The sequence below is a fragment of the Micropterus dolomieu genome, linkage group LG06 (genome assembly GCF_021292245.1).
Source record: "Micropterus dolomieu isolate WLL.071019.BEF.003 ecotype Adirondacks linkage group LG06, ASM2129224v1, whole genome shotgun sequence".
NCBI classification, from domain to species: Eukaryota; Metazoa; Chordata; class Actinopteri; order Centrarchiformes; family Centrarchidae; genus Micropterus; species Micropterus dolomieu.
The window spans coordinates 12836492-12853096 of record NC_060155.1 but is presented as its reverse complement, the minus strand read 5'-3'; the positions used below and the strand labels follow the sequence as shown (position 1 = coordinate 12853096).

Here is a 16605-nt window from a genome sequence, read left to right as displayed (position 1 = left end):
AAGCTGCATCAATATACCTGTCCTCATACAATTATCGGAGTACATTTGCGATAAAGGTATGCTTTTGTACATAAAAGTTTTAGGCTACTTTTGGACTTGGCATGATAGTCATAAAAGAGATTATTTTGAATGAACTTGTGCATGAAGATATATTGTTAGTAAAGTCAGTATTAAGTTTAAGGGGGGTCTTTTCCTCATGGATTAGTTTATTGCAAGGATTCAACAGTAATGTCACTTCAGTATTACATGACAAAAACATTTGTCCAAAAGAAACACTAAGTCTTACAGTCCTCAGAACTCTCAACTCTGTATGAGAACTGCAAGGGGCAATATCTGTATAATTTGTTATTGTCCATTAGAACAGGTGGTAAAACTGTGCAGTTAGGGCGCCTAAACTCAGACTTCAAAAATCCTCTTTTATATTGCCTCTGAAAACTTATTTTATTATTTGATAATTATCTTATATTTATTATATTCTATAACTTACTTTGTAATGTGTTTCCATGTGTAGGTTGGTATGTTTGTATGTAATATATATGTACATGCATTTTTGTTTATGACCATCTGGATTTTTATGACATACTATTTTCAGTTTGTATGTGTATTTTGTTATTTACCTGTAAAGCTCTTTGTAATCTCTAGCTTTGAGAATTCCTACAAAAAAATTATTTTTTATTCTAAAACACGCCAAACAGAGGTTTGTAACGTTTTTTCAAAACAGTTTTCCGTTGAATTAAATCATAAATTCCTGTTACAATAAATATTACAAAACAAAAGCAGAGATGCAGACCACATTGTACAATGCATACAGCTCAACAGCCAATTTCACAATACAGTATTGAAAGATATAGTGTTCCTTCTATAAGTGTTATGGAAAGTAGTTTGACAGCAAGTGAAAGGCAGTTTTAATGGTGGAACTAGCTAGAGACTACACATGGCAATGTTAAATCCCATTCAGCCTGATGAGAGTGACTCCCAGCAGCACTGAGCTCAGTGGGGGGTTGTAAACATTTACACTAAGAGCCTGTCCAGTGCACATGGTTGGTGCTTGCCAGCCACCTCGGTATCGAATGTTGTGTTGCATATTTTGTCATTCAGGCCTGTCCCGAAATTGTAGGAATCACACCATCAATTTATGAAGGAGCCATCCAAATGTGACAACAGGCTTATGCTAAATGGAGAAAATAGAGCTAAACATTGTTAAAACACCCCTAGACCCACATGGTAGAGAGTGCTCGGCGGAGAGCTGCTATGCTCCCCGCTGTGAACTGGGAAAGTGATGTTGGTGGGCTTCCTTCTCCATGAGGGCCGCATCGTTCTTGGGCCCCGATTTGAAGCCTTTTTGAAGTCTGTTTCCTGCAGTAGCGTGCCAACATTAATGTTTCCACAAAAGCAAAAACGCTAAATCAAATGAATACACTATACTGTGCTATTCCACATTGACTCCTACCTCCACCAGAACATTTTAAAAGCATCATTAAAAAGCTGTTTCCTATATATGTCCTAAAAGTCACTAACGTGTACTTGATTGTATTTTATTTCATAATAACAAGCCAGAATAAAATGGCTTCTCAATACAGTAGTTAATACAGAAATCTCAGTAGGTGAGTGACTCTTGGTGATGGTGTACTAGTGTCCAATAGTATTGTGTACTTTCCTTTGCATCACCTACAATTCCCAATATAGAACAACAATAATTGGACATATAATATGTTTGGGATCAATCCTTTATTGTTTCAAAACTCTATCTTTTACAATACAGTCATTTTTTGTTACATGTGTGATTTGATGGGTAATGTACAATGTCCTCTGATAATGAAACACAGTCACAAAGTATTCCTTTCTACATATCAATATTCTATAATAGTGAGAAGTTTGTGCTGATATATTTACTTAGTTCTGACAGCTCAATTAACTTCCCTTTTCAAATCAACAAAAAGCATTGTTTTTGAAAGTGCATTTCAAGGATTGCAAAGATGACTGCTTCCATCAGTCAGCCATAATGTACATTTCAGTATTGACAGAGGGCCACACTGCTTTTGTGAGTAACAAACAGCATTAACTACATTTCCAACTACAACATTTATCTGGATAAGTAAATCAAAGAAAATATATCAATATGCATGCCATGAACATTCCTCCATAAACATTTATAATAAATGTATATTTTTATTTAATTATGTTGATAATGACAGTATTTTCCACAAAAGGACAAATGCTGATAATGACAACTAATATTTACCATCCAAATTTTGTTAATTTTAAACACAGGGCAAATGGCATAATGCCACAGTGTACAGGGCAATGCCCTAATAAAGTTAATAGCATTTGGTCCACAATAACAAATCTGGGTTTAAAAGAAAACAAAAATGTGGTAGCAGGTGGGATTTTCAACTGAAACTCAAAATAGCATGATGACTCTCTTAATTCTTTCCATTTTGAAGGTCTTTCGATTTTCAAGTCATGAATTATGATGTGAAGTTTCTGTTCAAAAATTAAGCAATATAAATATACATTTTAGCTCATTACTTGGCTATTATACTTTTCTGTTCCATGGAACAGCTTTCACTCTGTAGAACTTGGTTCCTAAAGGAACCTTGAACCTGTTCTGGGCCTAGTGAAGGAAAAGAGAAAAGGAAAGAAAGTATTGTAAGACAGAAAGCAGGTTCAAACCACACATACATGAACATAAACAGCATCACTGACATGGATCAAGACAATACATCAAGACAAAATTCTCAGTGTGGAAATATTCACTAAATGACAATGGAAAGAGATTTCCAGAACCACACTTCGTAAATGTCAATATACTTATTAAATGTTTATGGAAAACACAAGTCTAAAACACTTTTTGTTAATTCAGTACCTTTTTTGCCTGGCAATATTCCTTCTCCATCACCTTTCCAAGTACCCACGGCCGCCTTGAGGTCCCTGATGCTAAAGAAATTAAACAAATTGCCTTATTAAATAAATACTCATTGAACACTCAGTTAAACAACAAATAACTGATTGTGTGTGTAACATAAAGTTTATGAAGCTACTTATAGCATCATCTATAATTAGCTATAACTGACACATATTTATATTATTAGTAAATTAAAAATCAAATGTTAACACATCAGTTCTCATCATGGTCACAAAAGGTCTGGCCAAATCTGACCTGGTTTGAGGTCCAGTGCAGTGAGAGACTCTGAGTGGAGGAAGTAGAGGGTGGGACCAACTGTGAACAGCACGTAGTTGTCATGCCTTTCATCCAGGATGATTAGAACCAAATCGCCTACCTGGAAACTAAAGCACAAAAAGGTGGACAAAGAGATAGAGGGATGATGACATTGTTCTGCAAACTGCAAACAAAATAAAGACTACAGATTAATAGTAATTATACAATCACATGTATAATTACACTGCATGTAATGGTGGTCAGAGTTATAGCTTTTAAAAATGGTATATAAAAAAATAAAAATCACATCAGCAAGTGCATGCAAGTCCATGTGTTATTTTTTATTTACTTACTCTCTGATGGCGATTTTGTCTGAATGCCGTGACGACACAGACGACATGCTTTGAGACATCTACAAAGAAAAGGATTAGCGCAATGTTACAGATGTTAAACTGAAGAGTTAACAATACAGGCTAAATTGGCTATAGTTGACTTAACATTTGTCTTATTGGACATTCACTAGAAATACTTTTAGTAATTAATATTAGCACCTTTACCTTATTATACTCTAATCTAATTTCTGTTTTATCCTCCTTTGTGAATAATGCAATATCAGGGCTGATTAAAAGATTTTAACACATATTAGTATATATGTTTTTGTTCCAAGCATGCTATTTTACTATAATTCCTCCCTCTACACATTCTCTACCTAAAAATTTAATTTTCTTCACTGAGCTCTTTGGCCTCCTGGGTCAGGATTTTACGCTTTGATGCTACTGCCACCTAGTGGAGCAGGCGTTACATAGCCCACGGAGATAATAAATAACTGACCAGTCTTTGACTGAGGCGCTTGTTTTCTTCTTCCTTCATGTGTAAAGTCTGAAACATATATTAGATTGATTAAACAGATAGAGACATCCAGAAACAGAGTCTTGAGCTCGCAAATACAATGTGACAGAAACAGTGTGTCTATTTACCCTCTCAAGTAAGAGTATCCGCTGTTTCTCCTCTGATATCAGGATGTTATCACTATGAGAAAAAAAAAAAAATCAGATTACCAATACATGTCCACAAAACTGTATTTATTATGTATAAAAAGAAAATAAATCAAAATAGGAATTGGTTCTCATCTTTAATCTTGTAACTACTTAATAGATGTAAATCTTCATAGTAATAAATAAAAAACTTACACTTTCTGATCCTAGCCTGCCTTCCTTTCTTCCACTGTCAAATGTCCTTTCTGTCCATCCACTTTTGGCTATTTTATACAACGGTCCTTTTTTTTTTTTTTTTTTATTCAATAACACCTCTTTCTGTCTGTGACTTGCAATCAATTCATGTCATCACAACTAAAGGCTCTATAATGTGTCTAAGTGCAGCCAGGGCTGCTGTGAGTTTGCTATGGTTATGGTGTATATAGCAAATGTGCAAAAGAATATTAACATAATATTGTGATTGATAAAAATTAAATATTTTTACCCTTATGTACAGCAATCTAAATAAACCCATATCCCAATAAGATTATGTGTCAGAATGAAATGTATTAGTTTCTGATCCCATGCTTGTGAAAGCAATAGTGTTATGATGCAGAAAATGTATTCTTAACCTCTAAATGTAAAATGTAAAAGTAAAACACATGTATACTGTAAAGGAAAATTTGTTGTATCTCTCCTCTACACAGATTGCCCTCTCAGTGAACTGCAAAAACACTCTGACCTAAAAATGAAAATCCCTTTTGGCTTCAGCATCACATACTGTTTGTCAATCTTGATTCAAAAATAAGGTGGCTAGCTATGTATGTCAACACAGGCCTTTATGTAGGTTAACGCAATGCATGTTTATTGTGTGCATGAAGATATGTAACTGTTAAATATATCAAGTGAGATCACAATCACTACAATATATCTCAAGCTATCAAAAAAAACAATGTTGACTGGAGAGAAGATGCTTACTGGACTGTCACCATGCTGGCTTCCACCGCTGAATCAACATGTTCATCATCTCGAATGGCTGCCACAGAGGCCAGTCTGTCACTTTCAGCCATGGACTCAGAGGAAAAAGGCCCAGCAACAGGCAGAACTCGAGCTGCTGCAGCTCCAGCTTCTGTGACCTCCTGAGCTGACGGGTTGGGAGTGAAGAACGCAGAGGAGACCAGTGCAGTGCTGCGCAGGCGGTTAAGCTCTTCTTCCAAGTGTTTCTTCTCCTGCATGAGACTAGCTCGGTCCTCGGAGAGTGTCTCTATCAGACCTGCAATAAGTTAAGATAAATAAGAAACACTGACAGGCACAACATGCCAATTTATAACATGGAACCTCCAAGAATGGATATTCTGAAATTATGTCAGTAAGTAGCAGAGAAAAAGATATATATATATATATAAATAAATATTATACCTAATTAATGGTTATAATCAACAAGATTACATTAAAACGTTGTTAGTCAACACCTTTTATTTAACAAAGATATTATGTTTTTAAACATGTGCATCATGTTTAATACTTTAAAAAAGCACATAGTATGTACCCTTATCCTTGTCTTGCTGTTGGGTAACTTTCCGCAACTCCTCTGTGAGCTCACTAATGATCTGCTCCTTCTTCAGCTTCTCTCGAGTTAGAACAGTGTTGAAATTAGTCTAGAGAAACAAAAAAATGTTTTTAGAGTTTGAACAAGCCATGAACAGTCATTTTGGTCATAGAGAATTTAAACCAAAGAACAAATGACTTGAGAGGATGTCTTTTAACTGCTAAGTTCTAACAACGCAGATCAGCTTGCAGCCATGGGAGTTAGTTGTTATTTTTGGTATTGTCCCATATCTGATCTTTTCTTTGTGTATTATACCCAGTAAGAAAATTATATTTTTAGGAAGGGTGGTGCAACACAGAGGGGTCTGACCAAGATTAGTGCCAGCACAGACAAAAAAAAAAAAGCCTACAGTTTAACTTGAAATTGAATGCAACTGGTTGAGTGTGACAGTGTCAATAACTATTAAAAATGAATGGTTTCAGAAAGTAAGTACTCTGTAATATATTGGATTGTAATACAATGTAAATCGTCACTCTGTGTAACGTTGACTAGGCAGTGATTAAATGTAATTAGGAAAGCATTCACACTATGGGTGTGATGAGATCTCATAAGATAAGGTTACGAAACTCACACAATTGACATTTTTTACATCCTTTCGTGCCACACATCAATTTTGTCACGCAGTGAAAAAGAAATGTATAACTGATAACGTTGATTCGCGGAGTGAATTAGATCCGCTGCGATAGTGATCAACTCAGACAGTTGAGACGAGTGGTGACGTAGCTGGTAGAGATTTGCAATATAAACATCTAAAAACTGAAGCATAAACTTACTGTTTGGGACTGTGAACCGCATATTGTCAGATGTGCTTAAGTTAACAAGTGTGTGGATTTGTTGTGAGATTTCTGCCTGATCATTAGTGTTGTCGGTTGGTTTCGGTTTCGCATGCAACATGCAAACTGTGTTGATCAAACGATCTGAAGGGAATACTACCACATGAGCAGAACAATAACGTAATGCACAGCAGAGTATAGGGCAGGTAGACTTAAAAAATATTTTCTTTAAATGATGACGCTCTTCTCGTAATATTAAGACTCTTTTCTCATGAGAGAGATGTCAGAGATTTGTAGATGTAGATTTTAAATGTGAAAAAAGTTTTGAATAAGAGCAGAAAACCTGCTGAAACAGAGGAGTTTTAACTGAATTAAAATTAATTAATCTATCATTGAGGTGAAAAGGTGCCACAATCACATTTAAAGTGGTTACTTCCCTAAACGAAAAGACACAGAGGAGCGAAGACTAAATCATGTGTGTTGACTCAGCAGGGATGATATTACATGAGAAAAGTTGATCTACAGGAGAAACATAAGCATTCAACACAGAATGCCTGAGCTGGACTTTATTATATTATTTGTTTCCCTACATAAATAAAAATATTTCTATCATAACCTGGTGTAGAAAAAATGACCAGAATGAAGGAAATTAAGTGCTCAAGATTTCTCAAAAAAAATAGTTTTACAATCTTGTTTCGATCTCATGAACCCAATCTTGTGTCTCGTCTGATCAGCTAAGTGTCTTGTTACACCCCTAATTTACACTACACTGTATGCACTCTGTTGCCAGTTTATTAAGTACACCGAGTAAAACAAATACAGTCTAACACAACAGTGTGTGGCGCTGCTGAATTGTATTACATTGTACTGAATGGTTTTCAAATATTTAGTCTCTTCTCGTTGATATAAATGGAATGGACAAAATATTAGTATCCCTCTCAATCTCTAAATGTTGCAGAGCTTACTGAATATTGACACATTTTCTGGGTACTTACTAATACAAATTGTGAACAATAGCCAATAACTGTGCAATATTTCTTTGACTATGCAAGAAACTTAGAGAAAGTTTTATTTACTAGTACACCTCAACATCACGAGACAGTACTTTCCCACCTATTTACAGCTTAAAATACAAACCTGCTGCTCTGCGATTAGTGATGTCTTAAGGTTCTGTATTTCTTCGTTCTTCTGCTTCTCCAGGATCTCCAACTGGAACTGTAGCCGCTCTTGTAGTGCTGAGTCTAGAGACAGAGGTGCTCCGGCATCTGCACACCCCTCTGCATGCAGCGGCAACCCTTCATCACTGAAAGGCACAAAATAAACTTTAATTCTGGCAAAGCAAAGTAAATTATCTGGATATACAAGCACACACAAACACACAGACTAGTTAACTACAACAAACAGCACAATAGACTGTTTACTTATCTAACCCTAGATTTTCTTTCAATGTAAAATTTTAAATGTAAGCAGCAGATAAAATTTACACAAAAGTTTCACTAGTCAGGTTTTTTAAAACCAAAGCTAGATTTCTATATGTGGTGCGTCTGCCATTGTGATCAATCATTTACCTTTTTGAGGATTTTGTCTCACGAAGCTCTTTTTCAAGTTGTCTAATTTTGTCTAACAGTCTCTTCTCTATCTCCTCCTTTTGTTGCTCTAACTCTTTAAAGGAATCTAATGATGCAGCCTTCGATGCCTCTTCTTTTTCTAAATCTTTCTCATTTGCTTTTCTGTCCTGCTCTAGTTTTTTGGAGAGCAAGTCTTTTTCTGCCAGCAAATTGCTGATAACAGTCCTCAACTCTTGCTCCCGTTCTTGGAAACTCCTCAGCTGCTCTTCTTTTTCTTCACTTAGAGCAGCCACTCGCTGGTCTAATTCCTGCTTAAGTTTCCGCTGCTGCTCTGCATTGTTCCTCTCAGCATCCTGGGTTTTCTGCTGCAGGGAAGAGAGCTCATTGCGCAACAAAATAGTCTCCTCCTCGTGTCTGTCCACCAGCTCTGAGATGCAGTGGTCCTTCTCAATCCTCATGAGAGTCCTCAGCTCTGCTAGATCCACTTCATACTCCTCATTTTTGACCTGAAGCTGTTTTTTGAAATGTGCCAGCTCTTCGCTAAGGACTTTGGTCTTAGCCTCCACCTGGGACTCCACAGCCTCAGCCTGCTGCATCTTGGCCTCCTCAAATAAGAGTCTCACCTCTTCTGTCTCTGACTCTTTGAGGGCTAGCTCCACCTCTAGTTTGCAGCGAAGTTCTGCCAGCTCAGTAATTCGAGTCTCCAGGTCCTTAATTTGGTTGTCCTTCTCTCTAAGCGCACTAGCATGGTGATCAGCTGCCTCACTTAATTTTGCACAATTTTCAGCAGCCAGATGTTCAAGAGCCTCCTGGTTACCCTTAATAATGGTCTCCAGTTCTGCCTTGTGTTCCTGCTTCATTCTGTCCTCCAGCTCCTTCAAGTGGGACTGCTCAACCACTTCCAACTCTTCCCGGATCTTCTGCTGGCTATGTTCAATCTCACAGTGCAGATTCTTAAGCTGGCTGGTCAAAGAGTCTATTGAAGCCGAGAGCGTCTTGATCTCTCCAGCTTGATTACTGATCATCTGTTCTTGGTTTTTGATCCTATCTGTCTGGTTACTCTCTGTTTCAGCCCATCGTTCTTTGTCATTCTCGAGCTGAGCAAGTTCTTTCTCTTTGCGCTCCATAAGCCCCTCCAGCTCTAGCATTGCGCGCTGGACATCTCTGACAATGTTCTGGTTTACTTGGTTTTCCTCTGCTAGTGTGTGAACCTGCTTCTCAAGCTCTTGCCTAAGGGAGAGAAGCTCACTTTGATGCTGCTCCTTCAGTTCAAGTTCATGGGTCTGGCGGATGCTGTCCACAATGTTGCGCACCTCTGTAGTCAAACTCCTCAAGACAAAGCCAAAGTCATGTTGTTCTTTTAACACCAGGCCTCTTAAGTGACAGAGGTCATCCTTTACACTTCTTAAGTTGGAATGGGACTCCTCGGCCGCTGATCGGTACTTGTCAATAACTTGTTTGAGGACCGTGATCCTTGAGTTCTCCCTCTCTAGTGTTGTGGTATCCTGCATACGCTTGTTGTCAATAGCGTTGATGACTGAAGAGTACAGCGACTCGACCATCATTTCAGGGCTGATAGGGTCACTGATGGGGTTAGGAGAGGTCAAGTTCTCTTCAATCACAAACTCATTAACAGCAGACATGAAGTCAGATTCAGGGCTTTCTGCTAGAGAATCCAAGTCAAGGGAGCCCTGCTGCAGGACTGGATCCATGTTCGGATGGCCAATGGTTTCGAAGTCAAATGTTTGTGCATCTATGCTGTCTGGGGATAAGTCCTCTAGAGGAGCTGGGACGGGAACATGTATAGGCTGGCAGCTGGGTCCCTGAAGGCTAAGAGAGGATGGGGTTTTGGTGGACATCGGTGTCGTAGTCCCAGGTATGCTTTCAGACTGTGGGGTGAACAAGGCTGATCTCTGACTATAGGATACCTGCAAAGACAGAAGAGGAGGGAAATATATAAATAATTAAGAAAAGCAAGAGCAAAATCTTACTATGTATAAAAAACATTTCATACTGCATATAAGGAATATTTACAAGAACATTTTTTGATTTTAAAAGCAACCAGCCTATCAAAATGACCACTTACTAAATAACACAAATAAAGGTTGTTAATAAAGCTGTGATTACCCTTTGCTCACTTAGCAGGTCAGTAATAGTTTGAGACATCTCATCCACACTCTGTGCAGCTTGGACCAGCTGATGAAGCGTCTCTACATGCCGATTTAAGGGCTCGAAGTCGCACATTGTGGGAAGCCTGCAGGAAAAATATCAGGAATAAAATCAAGAACAGAATGTTCAAAAACATTGAGGTTTTCTTTCAGTACTAACAATCTAGGGCAGAGGAATGTGAGTTCATGCAAGAAAGTAGAAATGTCTGAATTGTCATCTTCTCTTTCACAGAAAGGGCTTACTTGTGAGAAACACCATCAACAGCCTTGTTGAAGTTGTTTTCTGTTCTGTTTGTTTGATTGTTAAAACATATTTGATTATCACATCAATTTGCACAAATGTTTCAAACTTCCATGTGTGTTTTTATTGGCCGTGTATTTGAACATTTCTGGTATGGTCACATTACTGACAAGGCTATACCTAAAACCATTTCAATAACTAAGGACAGTGACTTACATAAGGAACGGCTGCACTTCTAAAGGACAACAAGATTTCAAGTACTGCAGGTCCTCAACGGAGATGTCTGGAAGTTCATCATCAAACCTTCTGGGCTTTCGTGTCTATAAACAATAAACAGAGCAAAAGAAGAGAACCCTCTCAAAATACAGTGGATATAATATACATCAGAATACCGACTTGGTCAAAATAGCCTAAAATATTAACTTACACAAAATGATGTTGGTGGCCATGAATCAAGTCCTCTAAACAAACGATTTCTGAGGAAAGACTTCCCTGAAAGGAAATAAGTACATAGAACAGAACTCTGAATTTGTGTGTTATTTCAAAAGCACATTGTGCTCAACAGTGACAACTCAAATGTCATCAGCTGAGAGTTTTCAAGAGACACTTACTGAAGAGCTTCCCAAAGGATTCCCTTTTGAACTTCTCGGCCTCGTACAGTAGTTTTCCGTCCTTCACAAGCGCATAAGCCCACTGAAAAGATTAACCGTAAACATCTTACAACAACAAAGTAATAATTGTGTTTCTGACAATGCCCACTCTCAGTTGGAGGCATTCTTAAGCATAGTTTTCATGTTGCTGCTATAAGGCAATTTTCTATTCCAAATTGTTTCATTCCTGTTCAAAAATGTACAGTCAGTGTCTTATTGTTGCAAAAGAAGGAGGTCAGGCTCTGAAAAAGGAAACTGTTTAAGACACTACAAAGGGAAAGCAAAGAAATGCAACAGGGGTGGCTTCCTGTTGCATCAACTACAAGGAAAAAACAAAATCAGCTTAATAGAAACAAATATGAGCAATGAGCAAAATCAATTCCATTTTAGCTTCTAACTATTTCCCACTCTTACTGTGCATTTAGACAGAAATACAAAGAAGAAAGACAGCAGTCATTGTCACTTGGAGCGTAAAATATATGCAGCAGCCCTCGACAAAGATTCAAAGAGCTGATGAAGTTTCAGCCTTTTGCTAATGAAATGGGCACAGCCATCAATAGCTCAACTCCAACACGCCTAGTCCTTCATGAGCCTGCTAAATAGGACGTCCCACATGAAAGGGCACCATGACCGGTTTAATTTCCAGCAAAGATATAGGACTGCAACGCCAATCAAAAACAAGCATTCCCTCCAAAACATAAAAAAAAATTAAATTAAAGACAAAAAAAATGTATTTACTTAACTGTCAAGCACACGTAAACAACATAATAGGCCTGTTCTTTCTTAATCATAGTGTCAAGTCAGAGAACTACTGCCCAATTAAAGCTGAATATGTACATTATGTGTTCGCCACTGAACACGCGCAAAAGCGTGAAGTGAAGCAAAAGATCTCACCTCTTTCTATCACTATGTCTGAACAAGCGATTAGTGTCCAATAATGGCTTTTAGCACTGACCTCTCTGTAGTGGCGCATAAACATTTTCCTCCTGACGACTTCCACCACTGCCAAGCAGTACATCTGGGGCACTGTACTGAGGGCCTCCACCACCCTCACTCTTTCCATTAGCTCTGTCAGAAGTCTGAGTAGAGCCTGAAGTTTCTCGCCATCCTGGTCTGCATGAAGCATCACGTAGCAGCACCATCTAATGCAAAGTCGTTTGAACCGTTAAAAGCTGCAAACATGATTCTCTGGACCAAAATTCAACAGAATGAGCCAAAAGCACTATGCACAGCGAGTTATAAAACAAGCACAACAGGCAATAAATATTGGGGAAGAAAAATTATTTTCAGTTTTACTTGAGTCGGACTTGAAGGTTGTTTGCAAGTTCTTGTTTGGCAGTGGTGCACTTCTTTTTGATGTCCAGCAGCTTCCTGTGGTTGTTCAGCATGATCATCAGCTGGTTGGTGTGACTCAGACACAAATCTGGCAGAACAGATGTATCCTTCAGGTTTTCAGCACGCTTCTGATTGGCCAAAAATCCCTGCAAGAGGCAACATGTAAGCACAATTCAAAACAAAACTTAAGGAAGAGGAAGTCATATCAAAGTGTTTATCTTTTACTTTACGTACCTGAGCAAGTTCTTTCTGTTCATTTACCAACTTCTTACAGCTTGCAATCATTTGGTCTAGAGCGTACAACCTGTCCTCAAGCCCCTTGATGGCTTTCATGTTTTGATTATCTAGCTTGGCGATTGTGTCACGACAATCTGCCAGGAAGGGCTGAATGATCCGTGGGTCAAGCTGAAAGAAACATCTCAGTAAATACTTCCAGGATTTTTTACACCACAATTTATGGCCAACTATTTAGAAGACTATTTTGACATGTCTATTCATACATCCGTGACTCACCCTATTGATGGAGTCAAAGCATTTCCTCACAACTGATTCCACATCATTGGGTCTGTCTTGCACATTGATCCAGTCCAATAGTGTGACATTGAAGGAGGATGGGTTGGCAAACTCTGGAGTGTCATCATCCAATAGTGCAGCTCTCAGCCCACCACTGTCAGTCATTTCATTTGTTTCTTGGTCTCCAGTTGGCTCACATGTGGCTGCCCCTGAAGCAGAGAAGGATGTTGATAACTTGGAAGGCCGTTGTGCATCGGTAGGTTGACGCACAGAGTCTGTGGATTTTTCTTCTTCCGTCTCATCTGAATCCTTTCCTGGGGTTGAGCTGGACCTCTCCATGCTCTCTCTATAACTGTGTCTTGTCAAACATTCCAGCAGGGGTATCCTCGCCATTACAGAAACTGCTGTCCCTAACCTGCAATCATAATAAAATGTACATTAAGAAATCAAGTTCATCAAGCTCATTTCTTTTTAGCAATACTATATTACTACTTACATGTATTTACTGGTATTTCAGTTATTTAATTGAGGTAAAATTGTGATGAAATAATTTCTACTAGTAATTACTAATGAGTACACAGTAATATGTATTTCAAGTTTAAAATGATTGGATAGGATTAGCAAAGCACAAAATATCATGTTCTCCGTGTCAACACTTACTTCGTAAGTTTCACTTTAATTTCTTCCAAGTCACGTTGGTAATTTATGTATGCAGTGTCAAATTTCATGAGTAACTTCTGATACGAGAGTGTGCAGTCATCCAGATTAGCCATAATAGCAGCCCAGCCTTGGTGTTGAAGGTGTTCATCATGAACCAAACGTTCACAGAAAGAGCTAAGTTTATTGGCAACTTCAAACATTTCCTGGAGGCAAAAAAACAACAACATATATATATATATATATATATATATATATATAAATCGCAGGAAAAGTTAAAAGTATTCCATTGTTAACAGATTAGTAACAATGCTTTTATATTATACTTCAAGAGATACACGTAATTTTAAAAAATGTGGTGGTGTACTATGACAGGGAAACATCCCAAAGCAATTTCTTAAGCCAGAGATGCCCCAATTAAAAAACAAATACAAAAAATAGATAACTACCAGAGCAAGTTGTGTTCGTGAGGCAACAGTGTGAAAGACAGCTGGCATAAGTAGAGACTCTTCCACCTTAACCTGAATCTCACTCTCAATTGAGAAGGTGGTTTTGGGGATCATTGGATCCCGGTCACACAAAATCATCTCTTTGTTGAACAGGAATATGGGGTTGGTTTCCTGAAGACCAACAGAAAGACATCAGTAATCAGAACTTCACATTTGCAACCTGTACACATTCAAGGCAAAAACAAAAGCACATAGCTAATTGTGTAAACTTACAGTGCCAGCACTGTAGCTGCAGACACGTCTTTCTGCAGCCATACATTCCCCTCCATTGACAACAAGGACTTGATGTTGAATTGCAATCTTATATTTGGCTTGGATGGCATGTTTAAGCTCCAGCACACTGAAACAAATGAAGTATTTATTTAGGTTACAACAGCCAAGATGTACTGACCACTATTTCTGACTAAACTTGTTAAAATTCAGGGTTCTTACGTTTGGACAGCAAGATCAGTGTCAAATGTCAATGTGCTGCCATTGTTGACCTGGAACACATACAACTTCATGTTGAATCTCCCAGAGTTCTTCGCAATTGCCTGTCTTGCTCATTTAGTCATTCAAGGCCACCCTGCGAAAAAACACAAACATGAGATGACTATACTGTCAGTTTTTAATATTTTTATCATTAAGTTATGGTAAGAGGTGATTATTGCCACTTACTCAAACCACAATGCGACAAAGCTTGATTAATACTGTACCTATGTGAGGTGTTTCCTAGCTACAACATAGAGTATGCTTATGTGTATGAATATTATTACCATGGTCTATTTATAACATTAGCTTTAACGAAAGAACATGTCATCTCATCCACGTGAAATTGCAAGGACCTTGCAATTTCGTGTCTACTGAATAACAACGGTAGTAAGTTAGCTGAGTCACCATGTCATTGGTGTCAGAATGTGAAATTTGTACGTTGGTTAAGTAACATGTAAAGTATGTTGGTGTAATGTAAGACAAAGCCAAACTTTCAAAGACTGCCTGAAGATGTAGATCCTTCACATTTGTTGACGTTTATCTGGACAGTGACGAGCCAGAAGACAGCACCGATGAAATAACAAGTTACAGATACGAGTTAACGGTAACCAATACCTGTTGTTAGCGTGACAATATAAAACATCACCAATGTTGCTATCACAGATGTGGACGTTGGTTAACGTTAGCCAATTACCGTCAATAACTGTATGCACGTCTGCGAGCCTCCTATCAGTCAGGGCTACCCGAGTATTAAGTAAATGTTTATATTTGCTGTTTATTAAGACTGAGAATACTTGCACCAAACTGCTTTACCCCGAGGCCTCCAGTTAGTCATGGTTACAGTGCCAAAGAAGGGGCCACCAGTAGCAGCTGCTAGCAAGCTAGCTAGTCAATAATAACCCGCTGACTGCGCTAACTGGCTATTAGCTAACACAGCTGTCAGGCTAGCGCAGAATAGCCATTTCAAACGTCGATGAATTTGACAAATGTAATAAGATTAGCCAAAGTAGTCAGTATCACCTGCTTGAACTTTTATTGGCATAAGGGTGACATTCCACACTGTATTAATTGAATAAATGATTTCGTTGGTCTTACCTCACTTTGCTCGCATCTCCCTGTTCTTGGTCTCCACCTCGTCTAGGCGAGTTGGCTAGCTAACAAGCTAGCAACTAAGCTAGCTAGCTAACCAGTTTTAGCTTGGCATACATAGAGCTAGCTTAGCAAGCCACTTAGCTAACGTTAGCTGAACTACATTAGGCTACAAAAACTGACAACCATGGTTAGTTACACAGATGAACCATATTGCTGTATAAAAAGTGTAATTAAGCAAACTCCAGCCAAAATGGTGTAACACGGACAAAACCAACAGTTGTTTATTACAGGTAACTAGCTAACTAGCTAACACCCTCTCAGTAGCCCAGTCTGTTTTGTTGTTGTCATCTGCTGATGTGCTGTCTGTAAACGATCCGACCTGCAGCCGTCTAAGTGAACATTAGCATAACAGTTGTTTTGTAAACTAGGTTAATTTACTACTTTTAAATTATAAGTTAAGTTGTACCATTTATGCAGAACTTAAATGCATATGGAGTTTTTACAAATGCATCATTTCAGTATGCTAACGTTACATCAAAGATCCAAGTATATCACTGAGCTACATGGTGTTAAGAAACTTTTTAAAAAACATTTTAATGTAGCTGTAGTAAAGGAAATGTTAAGCTTTTACTAGTCTGATTTATTCCCTGCTTTAATTAAGGCTATGATCAAAATTAGTCTGTTGATATTTGTTTATTCACTTCTTCTTTTCTTTGGCCATAATACTTATTTTCATATGAAATCAAGTCATTTTCATTTCAAAGAAAGATCTTTCAAGAAATTCAGACTAACATCAGACCTAACTTATATTAGAACATTTTGTTCCATGTTTTTAGTTATATAATTTTATTCTTTAATTTTTGGTTTGTTGGTCACATACATAGA

The 16605-nt window shown here is 38.0% G+C and overlaps 1 protein-coding gene across 5 annotated transcripts; it reads right to left on the bottom strand.

The window, feature by feature from the left end:
- Positions 1–1709: 1709 nt before the first annotated feature.
- Positions 1710–16114, bottom strand: rb1cc1 (RB1-inducible coiled-coil 1). 5 transcript variants are annotated; one of them, XM_046051521.1, is made up of 25 exons: positions 15724–16112; positions 15120–15169; positions 14590–14722; positions 14371–14497; positions 14098–14268; positions 13652–13854; positions 12992–13406; positions 12713–12883; positions 12440–12624; positions 12099–12285; positions 11105–11186; positions 10921–10985; positions 10710–10813; positions 10496–10540; positions 10212–10338; positions 8085–10012; positions 7654–7819; positions 5684–5792; positions 5113–5407; positions 4138–4189; positions 3992–4039; positions 3514–3572; positions 3161–3288; positions 2867–2937; positions 1710–2614 (listed from the first exon to the last, which is right to left on the bottom strand). In XM_046051521.1, exons 3-25 carry the CDS (start codon positions 14658–14660, stop codon positions 2537–2539), a joined length of 4887 nt encoding a protein of 1628 aa, XP_045907477.1. In that variant the 5' UTR covers positions 14661–14722; positions 15120–15169; positions 15724–16112; the 3' UTR covers positions 1710–2536. The 5 variants fall into 5 exon arrangements, with proteins under 5 accessions (XP_045907477.1, XP_045907478.1, XP_045907476.1 ...); XM_046051522.1 differs by lacking the exon at positions 15724–16112 and adding an exon at positions 15323–15402; XM_046051520.1 differs by lacking the exon at positions 15120–15169.
- Between the last annotated feature and the right edge of the window lie 491 nt (positions 16115–16605).

What these genes read in the sequence shown, in the direction of transcription:
- rb1cc1 (XM_046051521.1), bottom strand. Translation starts at nt 14,660, where the DNA reads ATGAAGTTGTATGTGTTCCAGGTCAACAATGGCAGCACATTGACATTT. An exon ending in ATTAAAGTGAAACTTACGAA is followed by an intron (nt 13,407 to 13,651) that starts GTAAGTGTTGAC and finishes TTATGATTGCAG; the next exon opens with GTTAGGGACAGCAGTTTCTG. An exon ending in CACTAATCGCAGAGCAGCAG is followed by an intron (nt 5,793 to 7,653) that starts GTTTGTATTTTA and finishes TTGTTTCTCTAG; the next exon opens with ACTAATTTCAACACTGTTCT.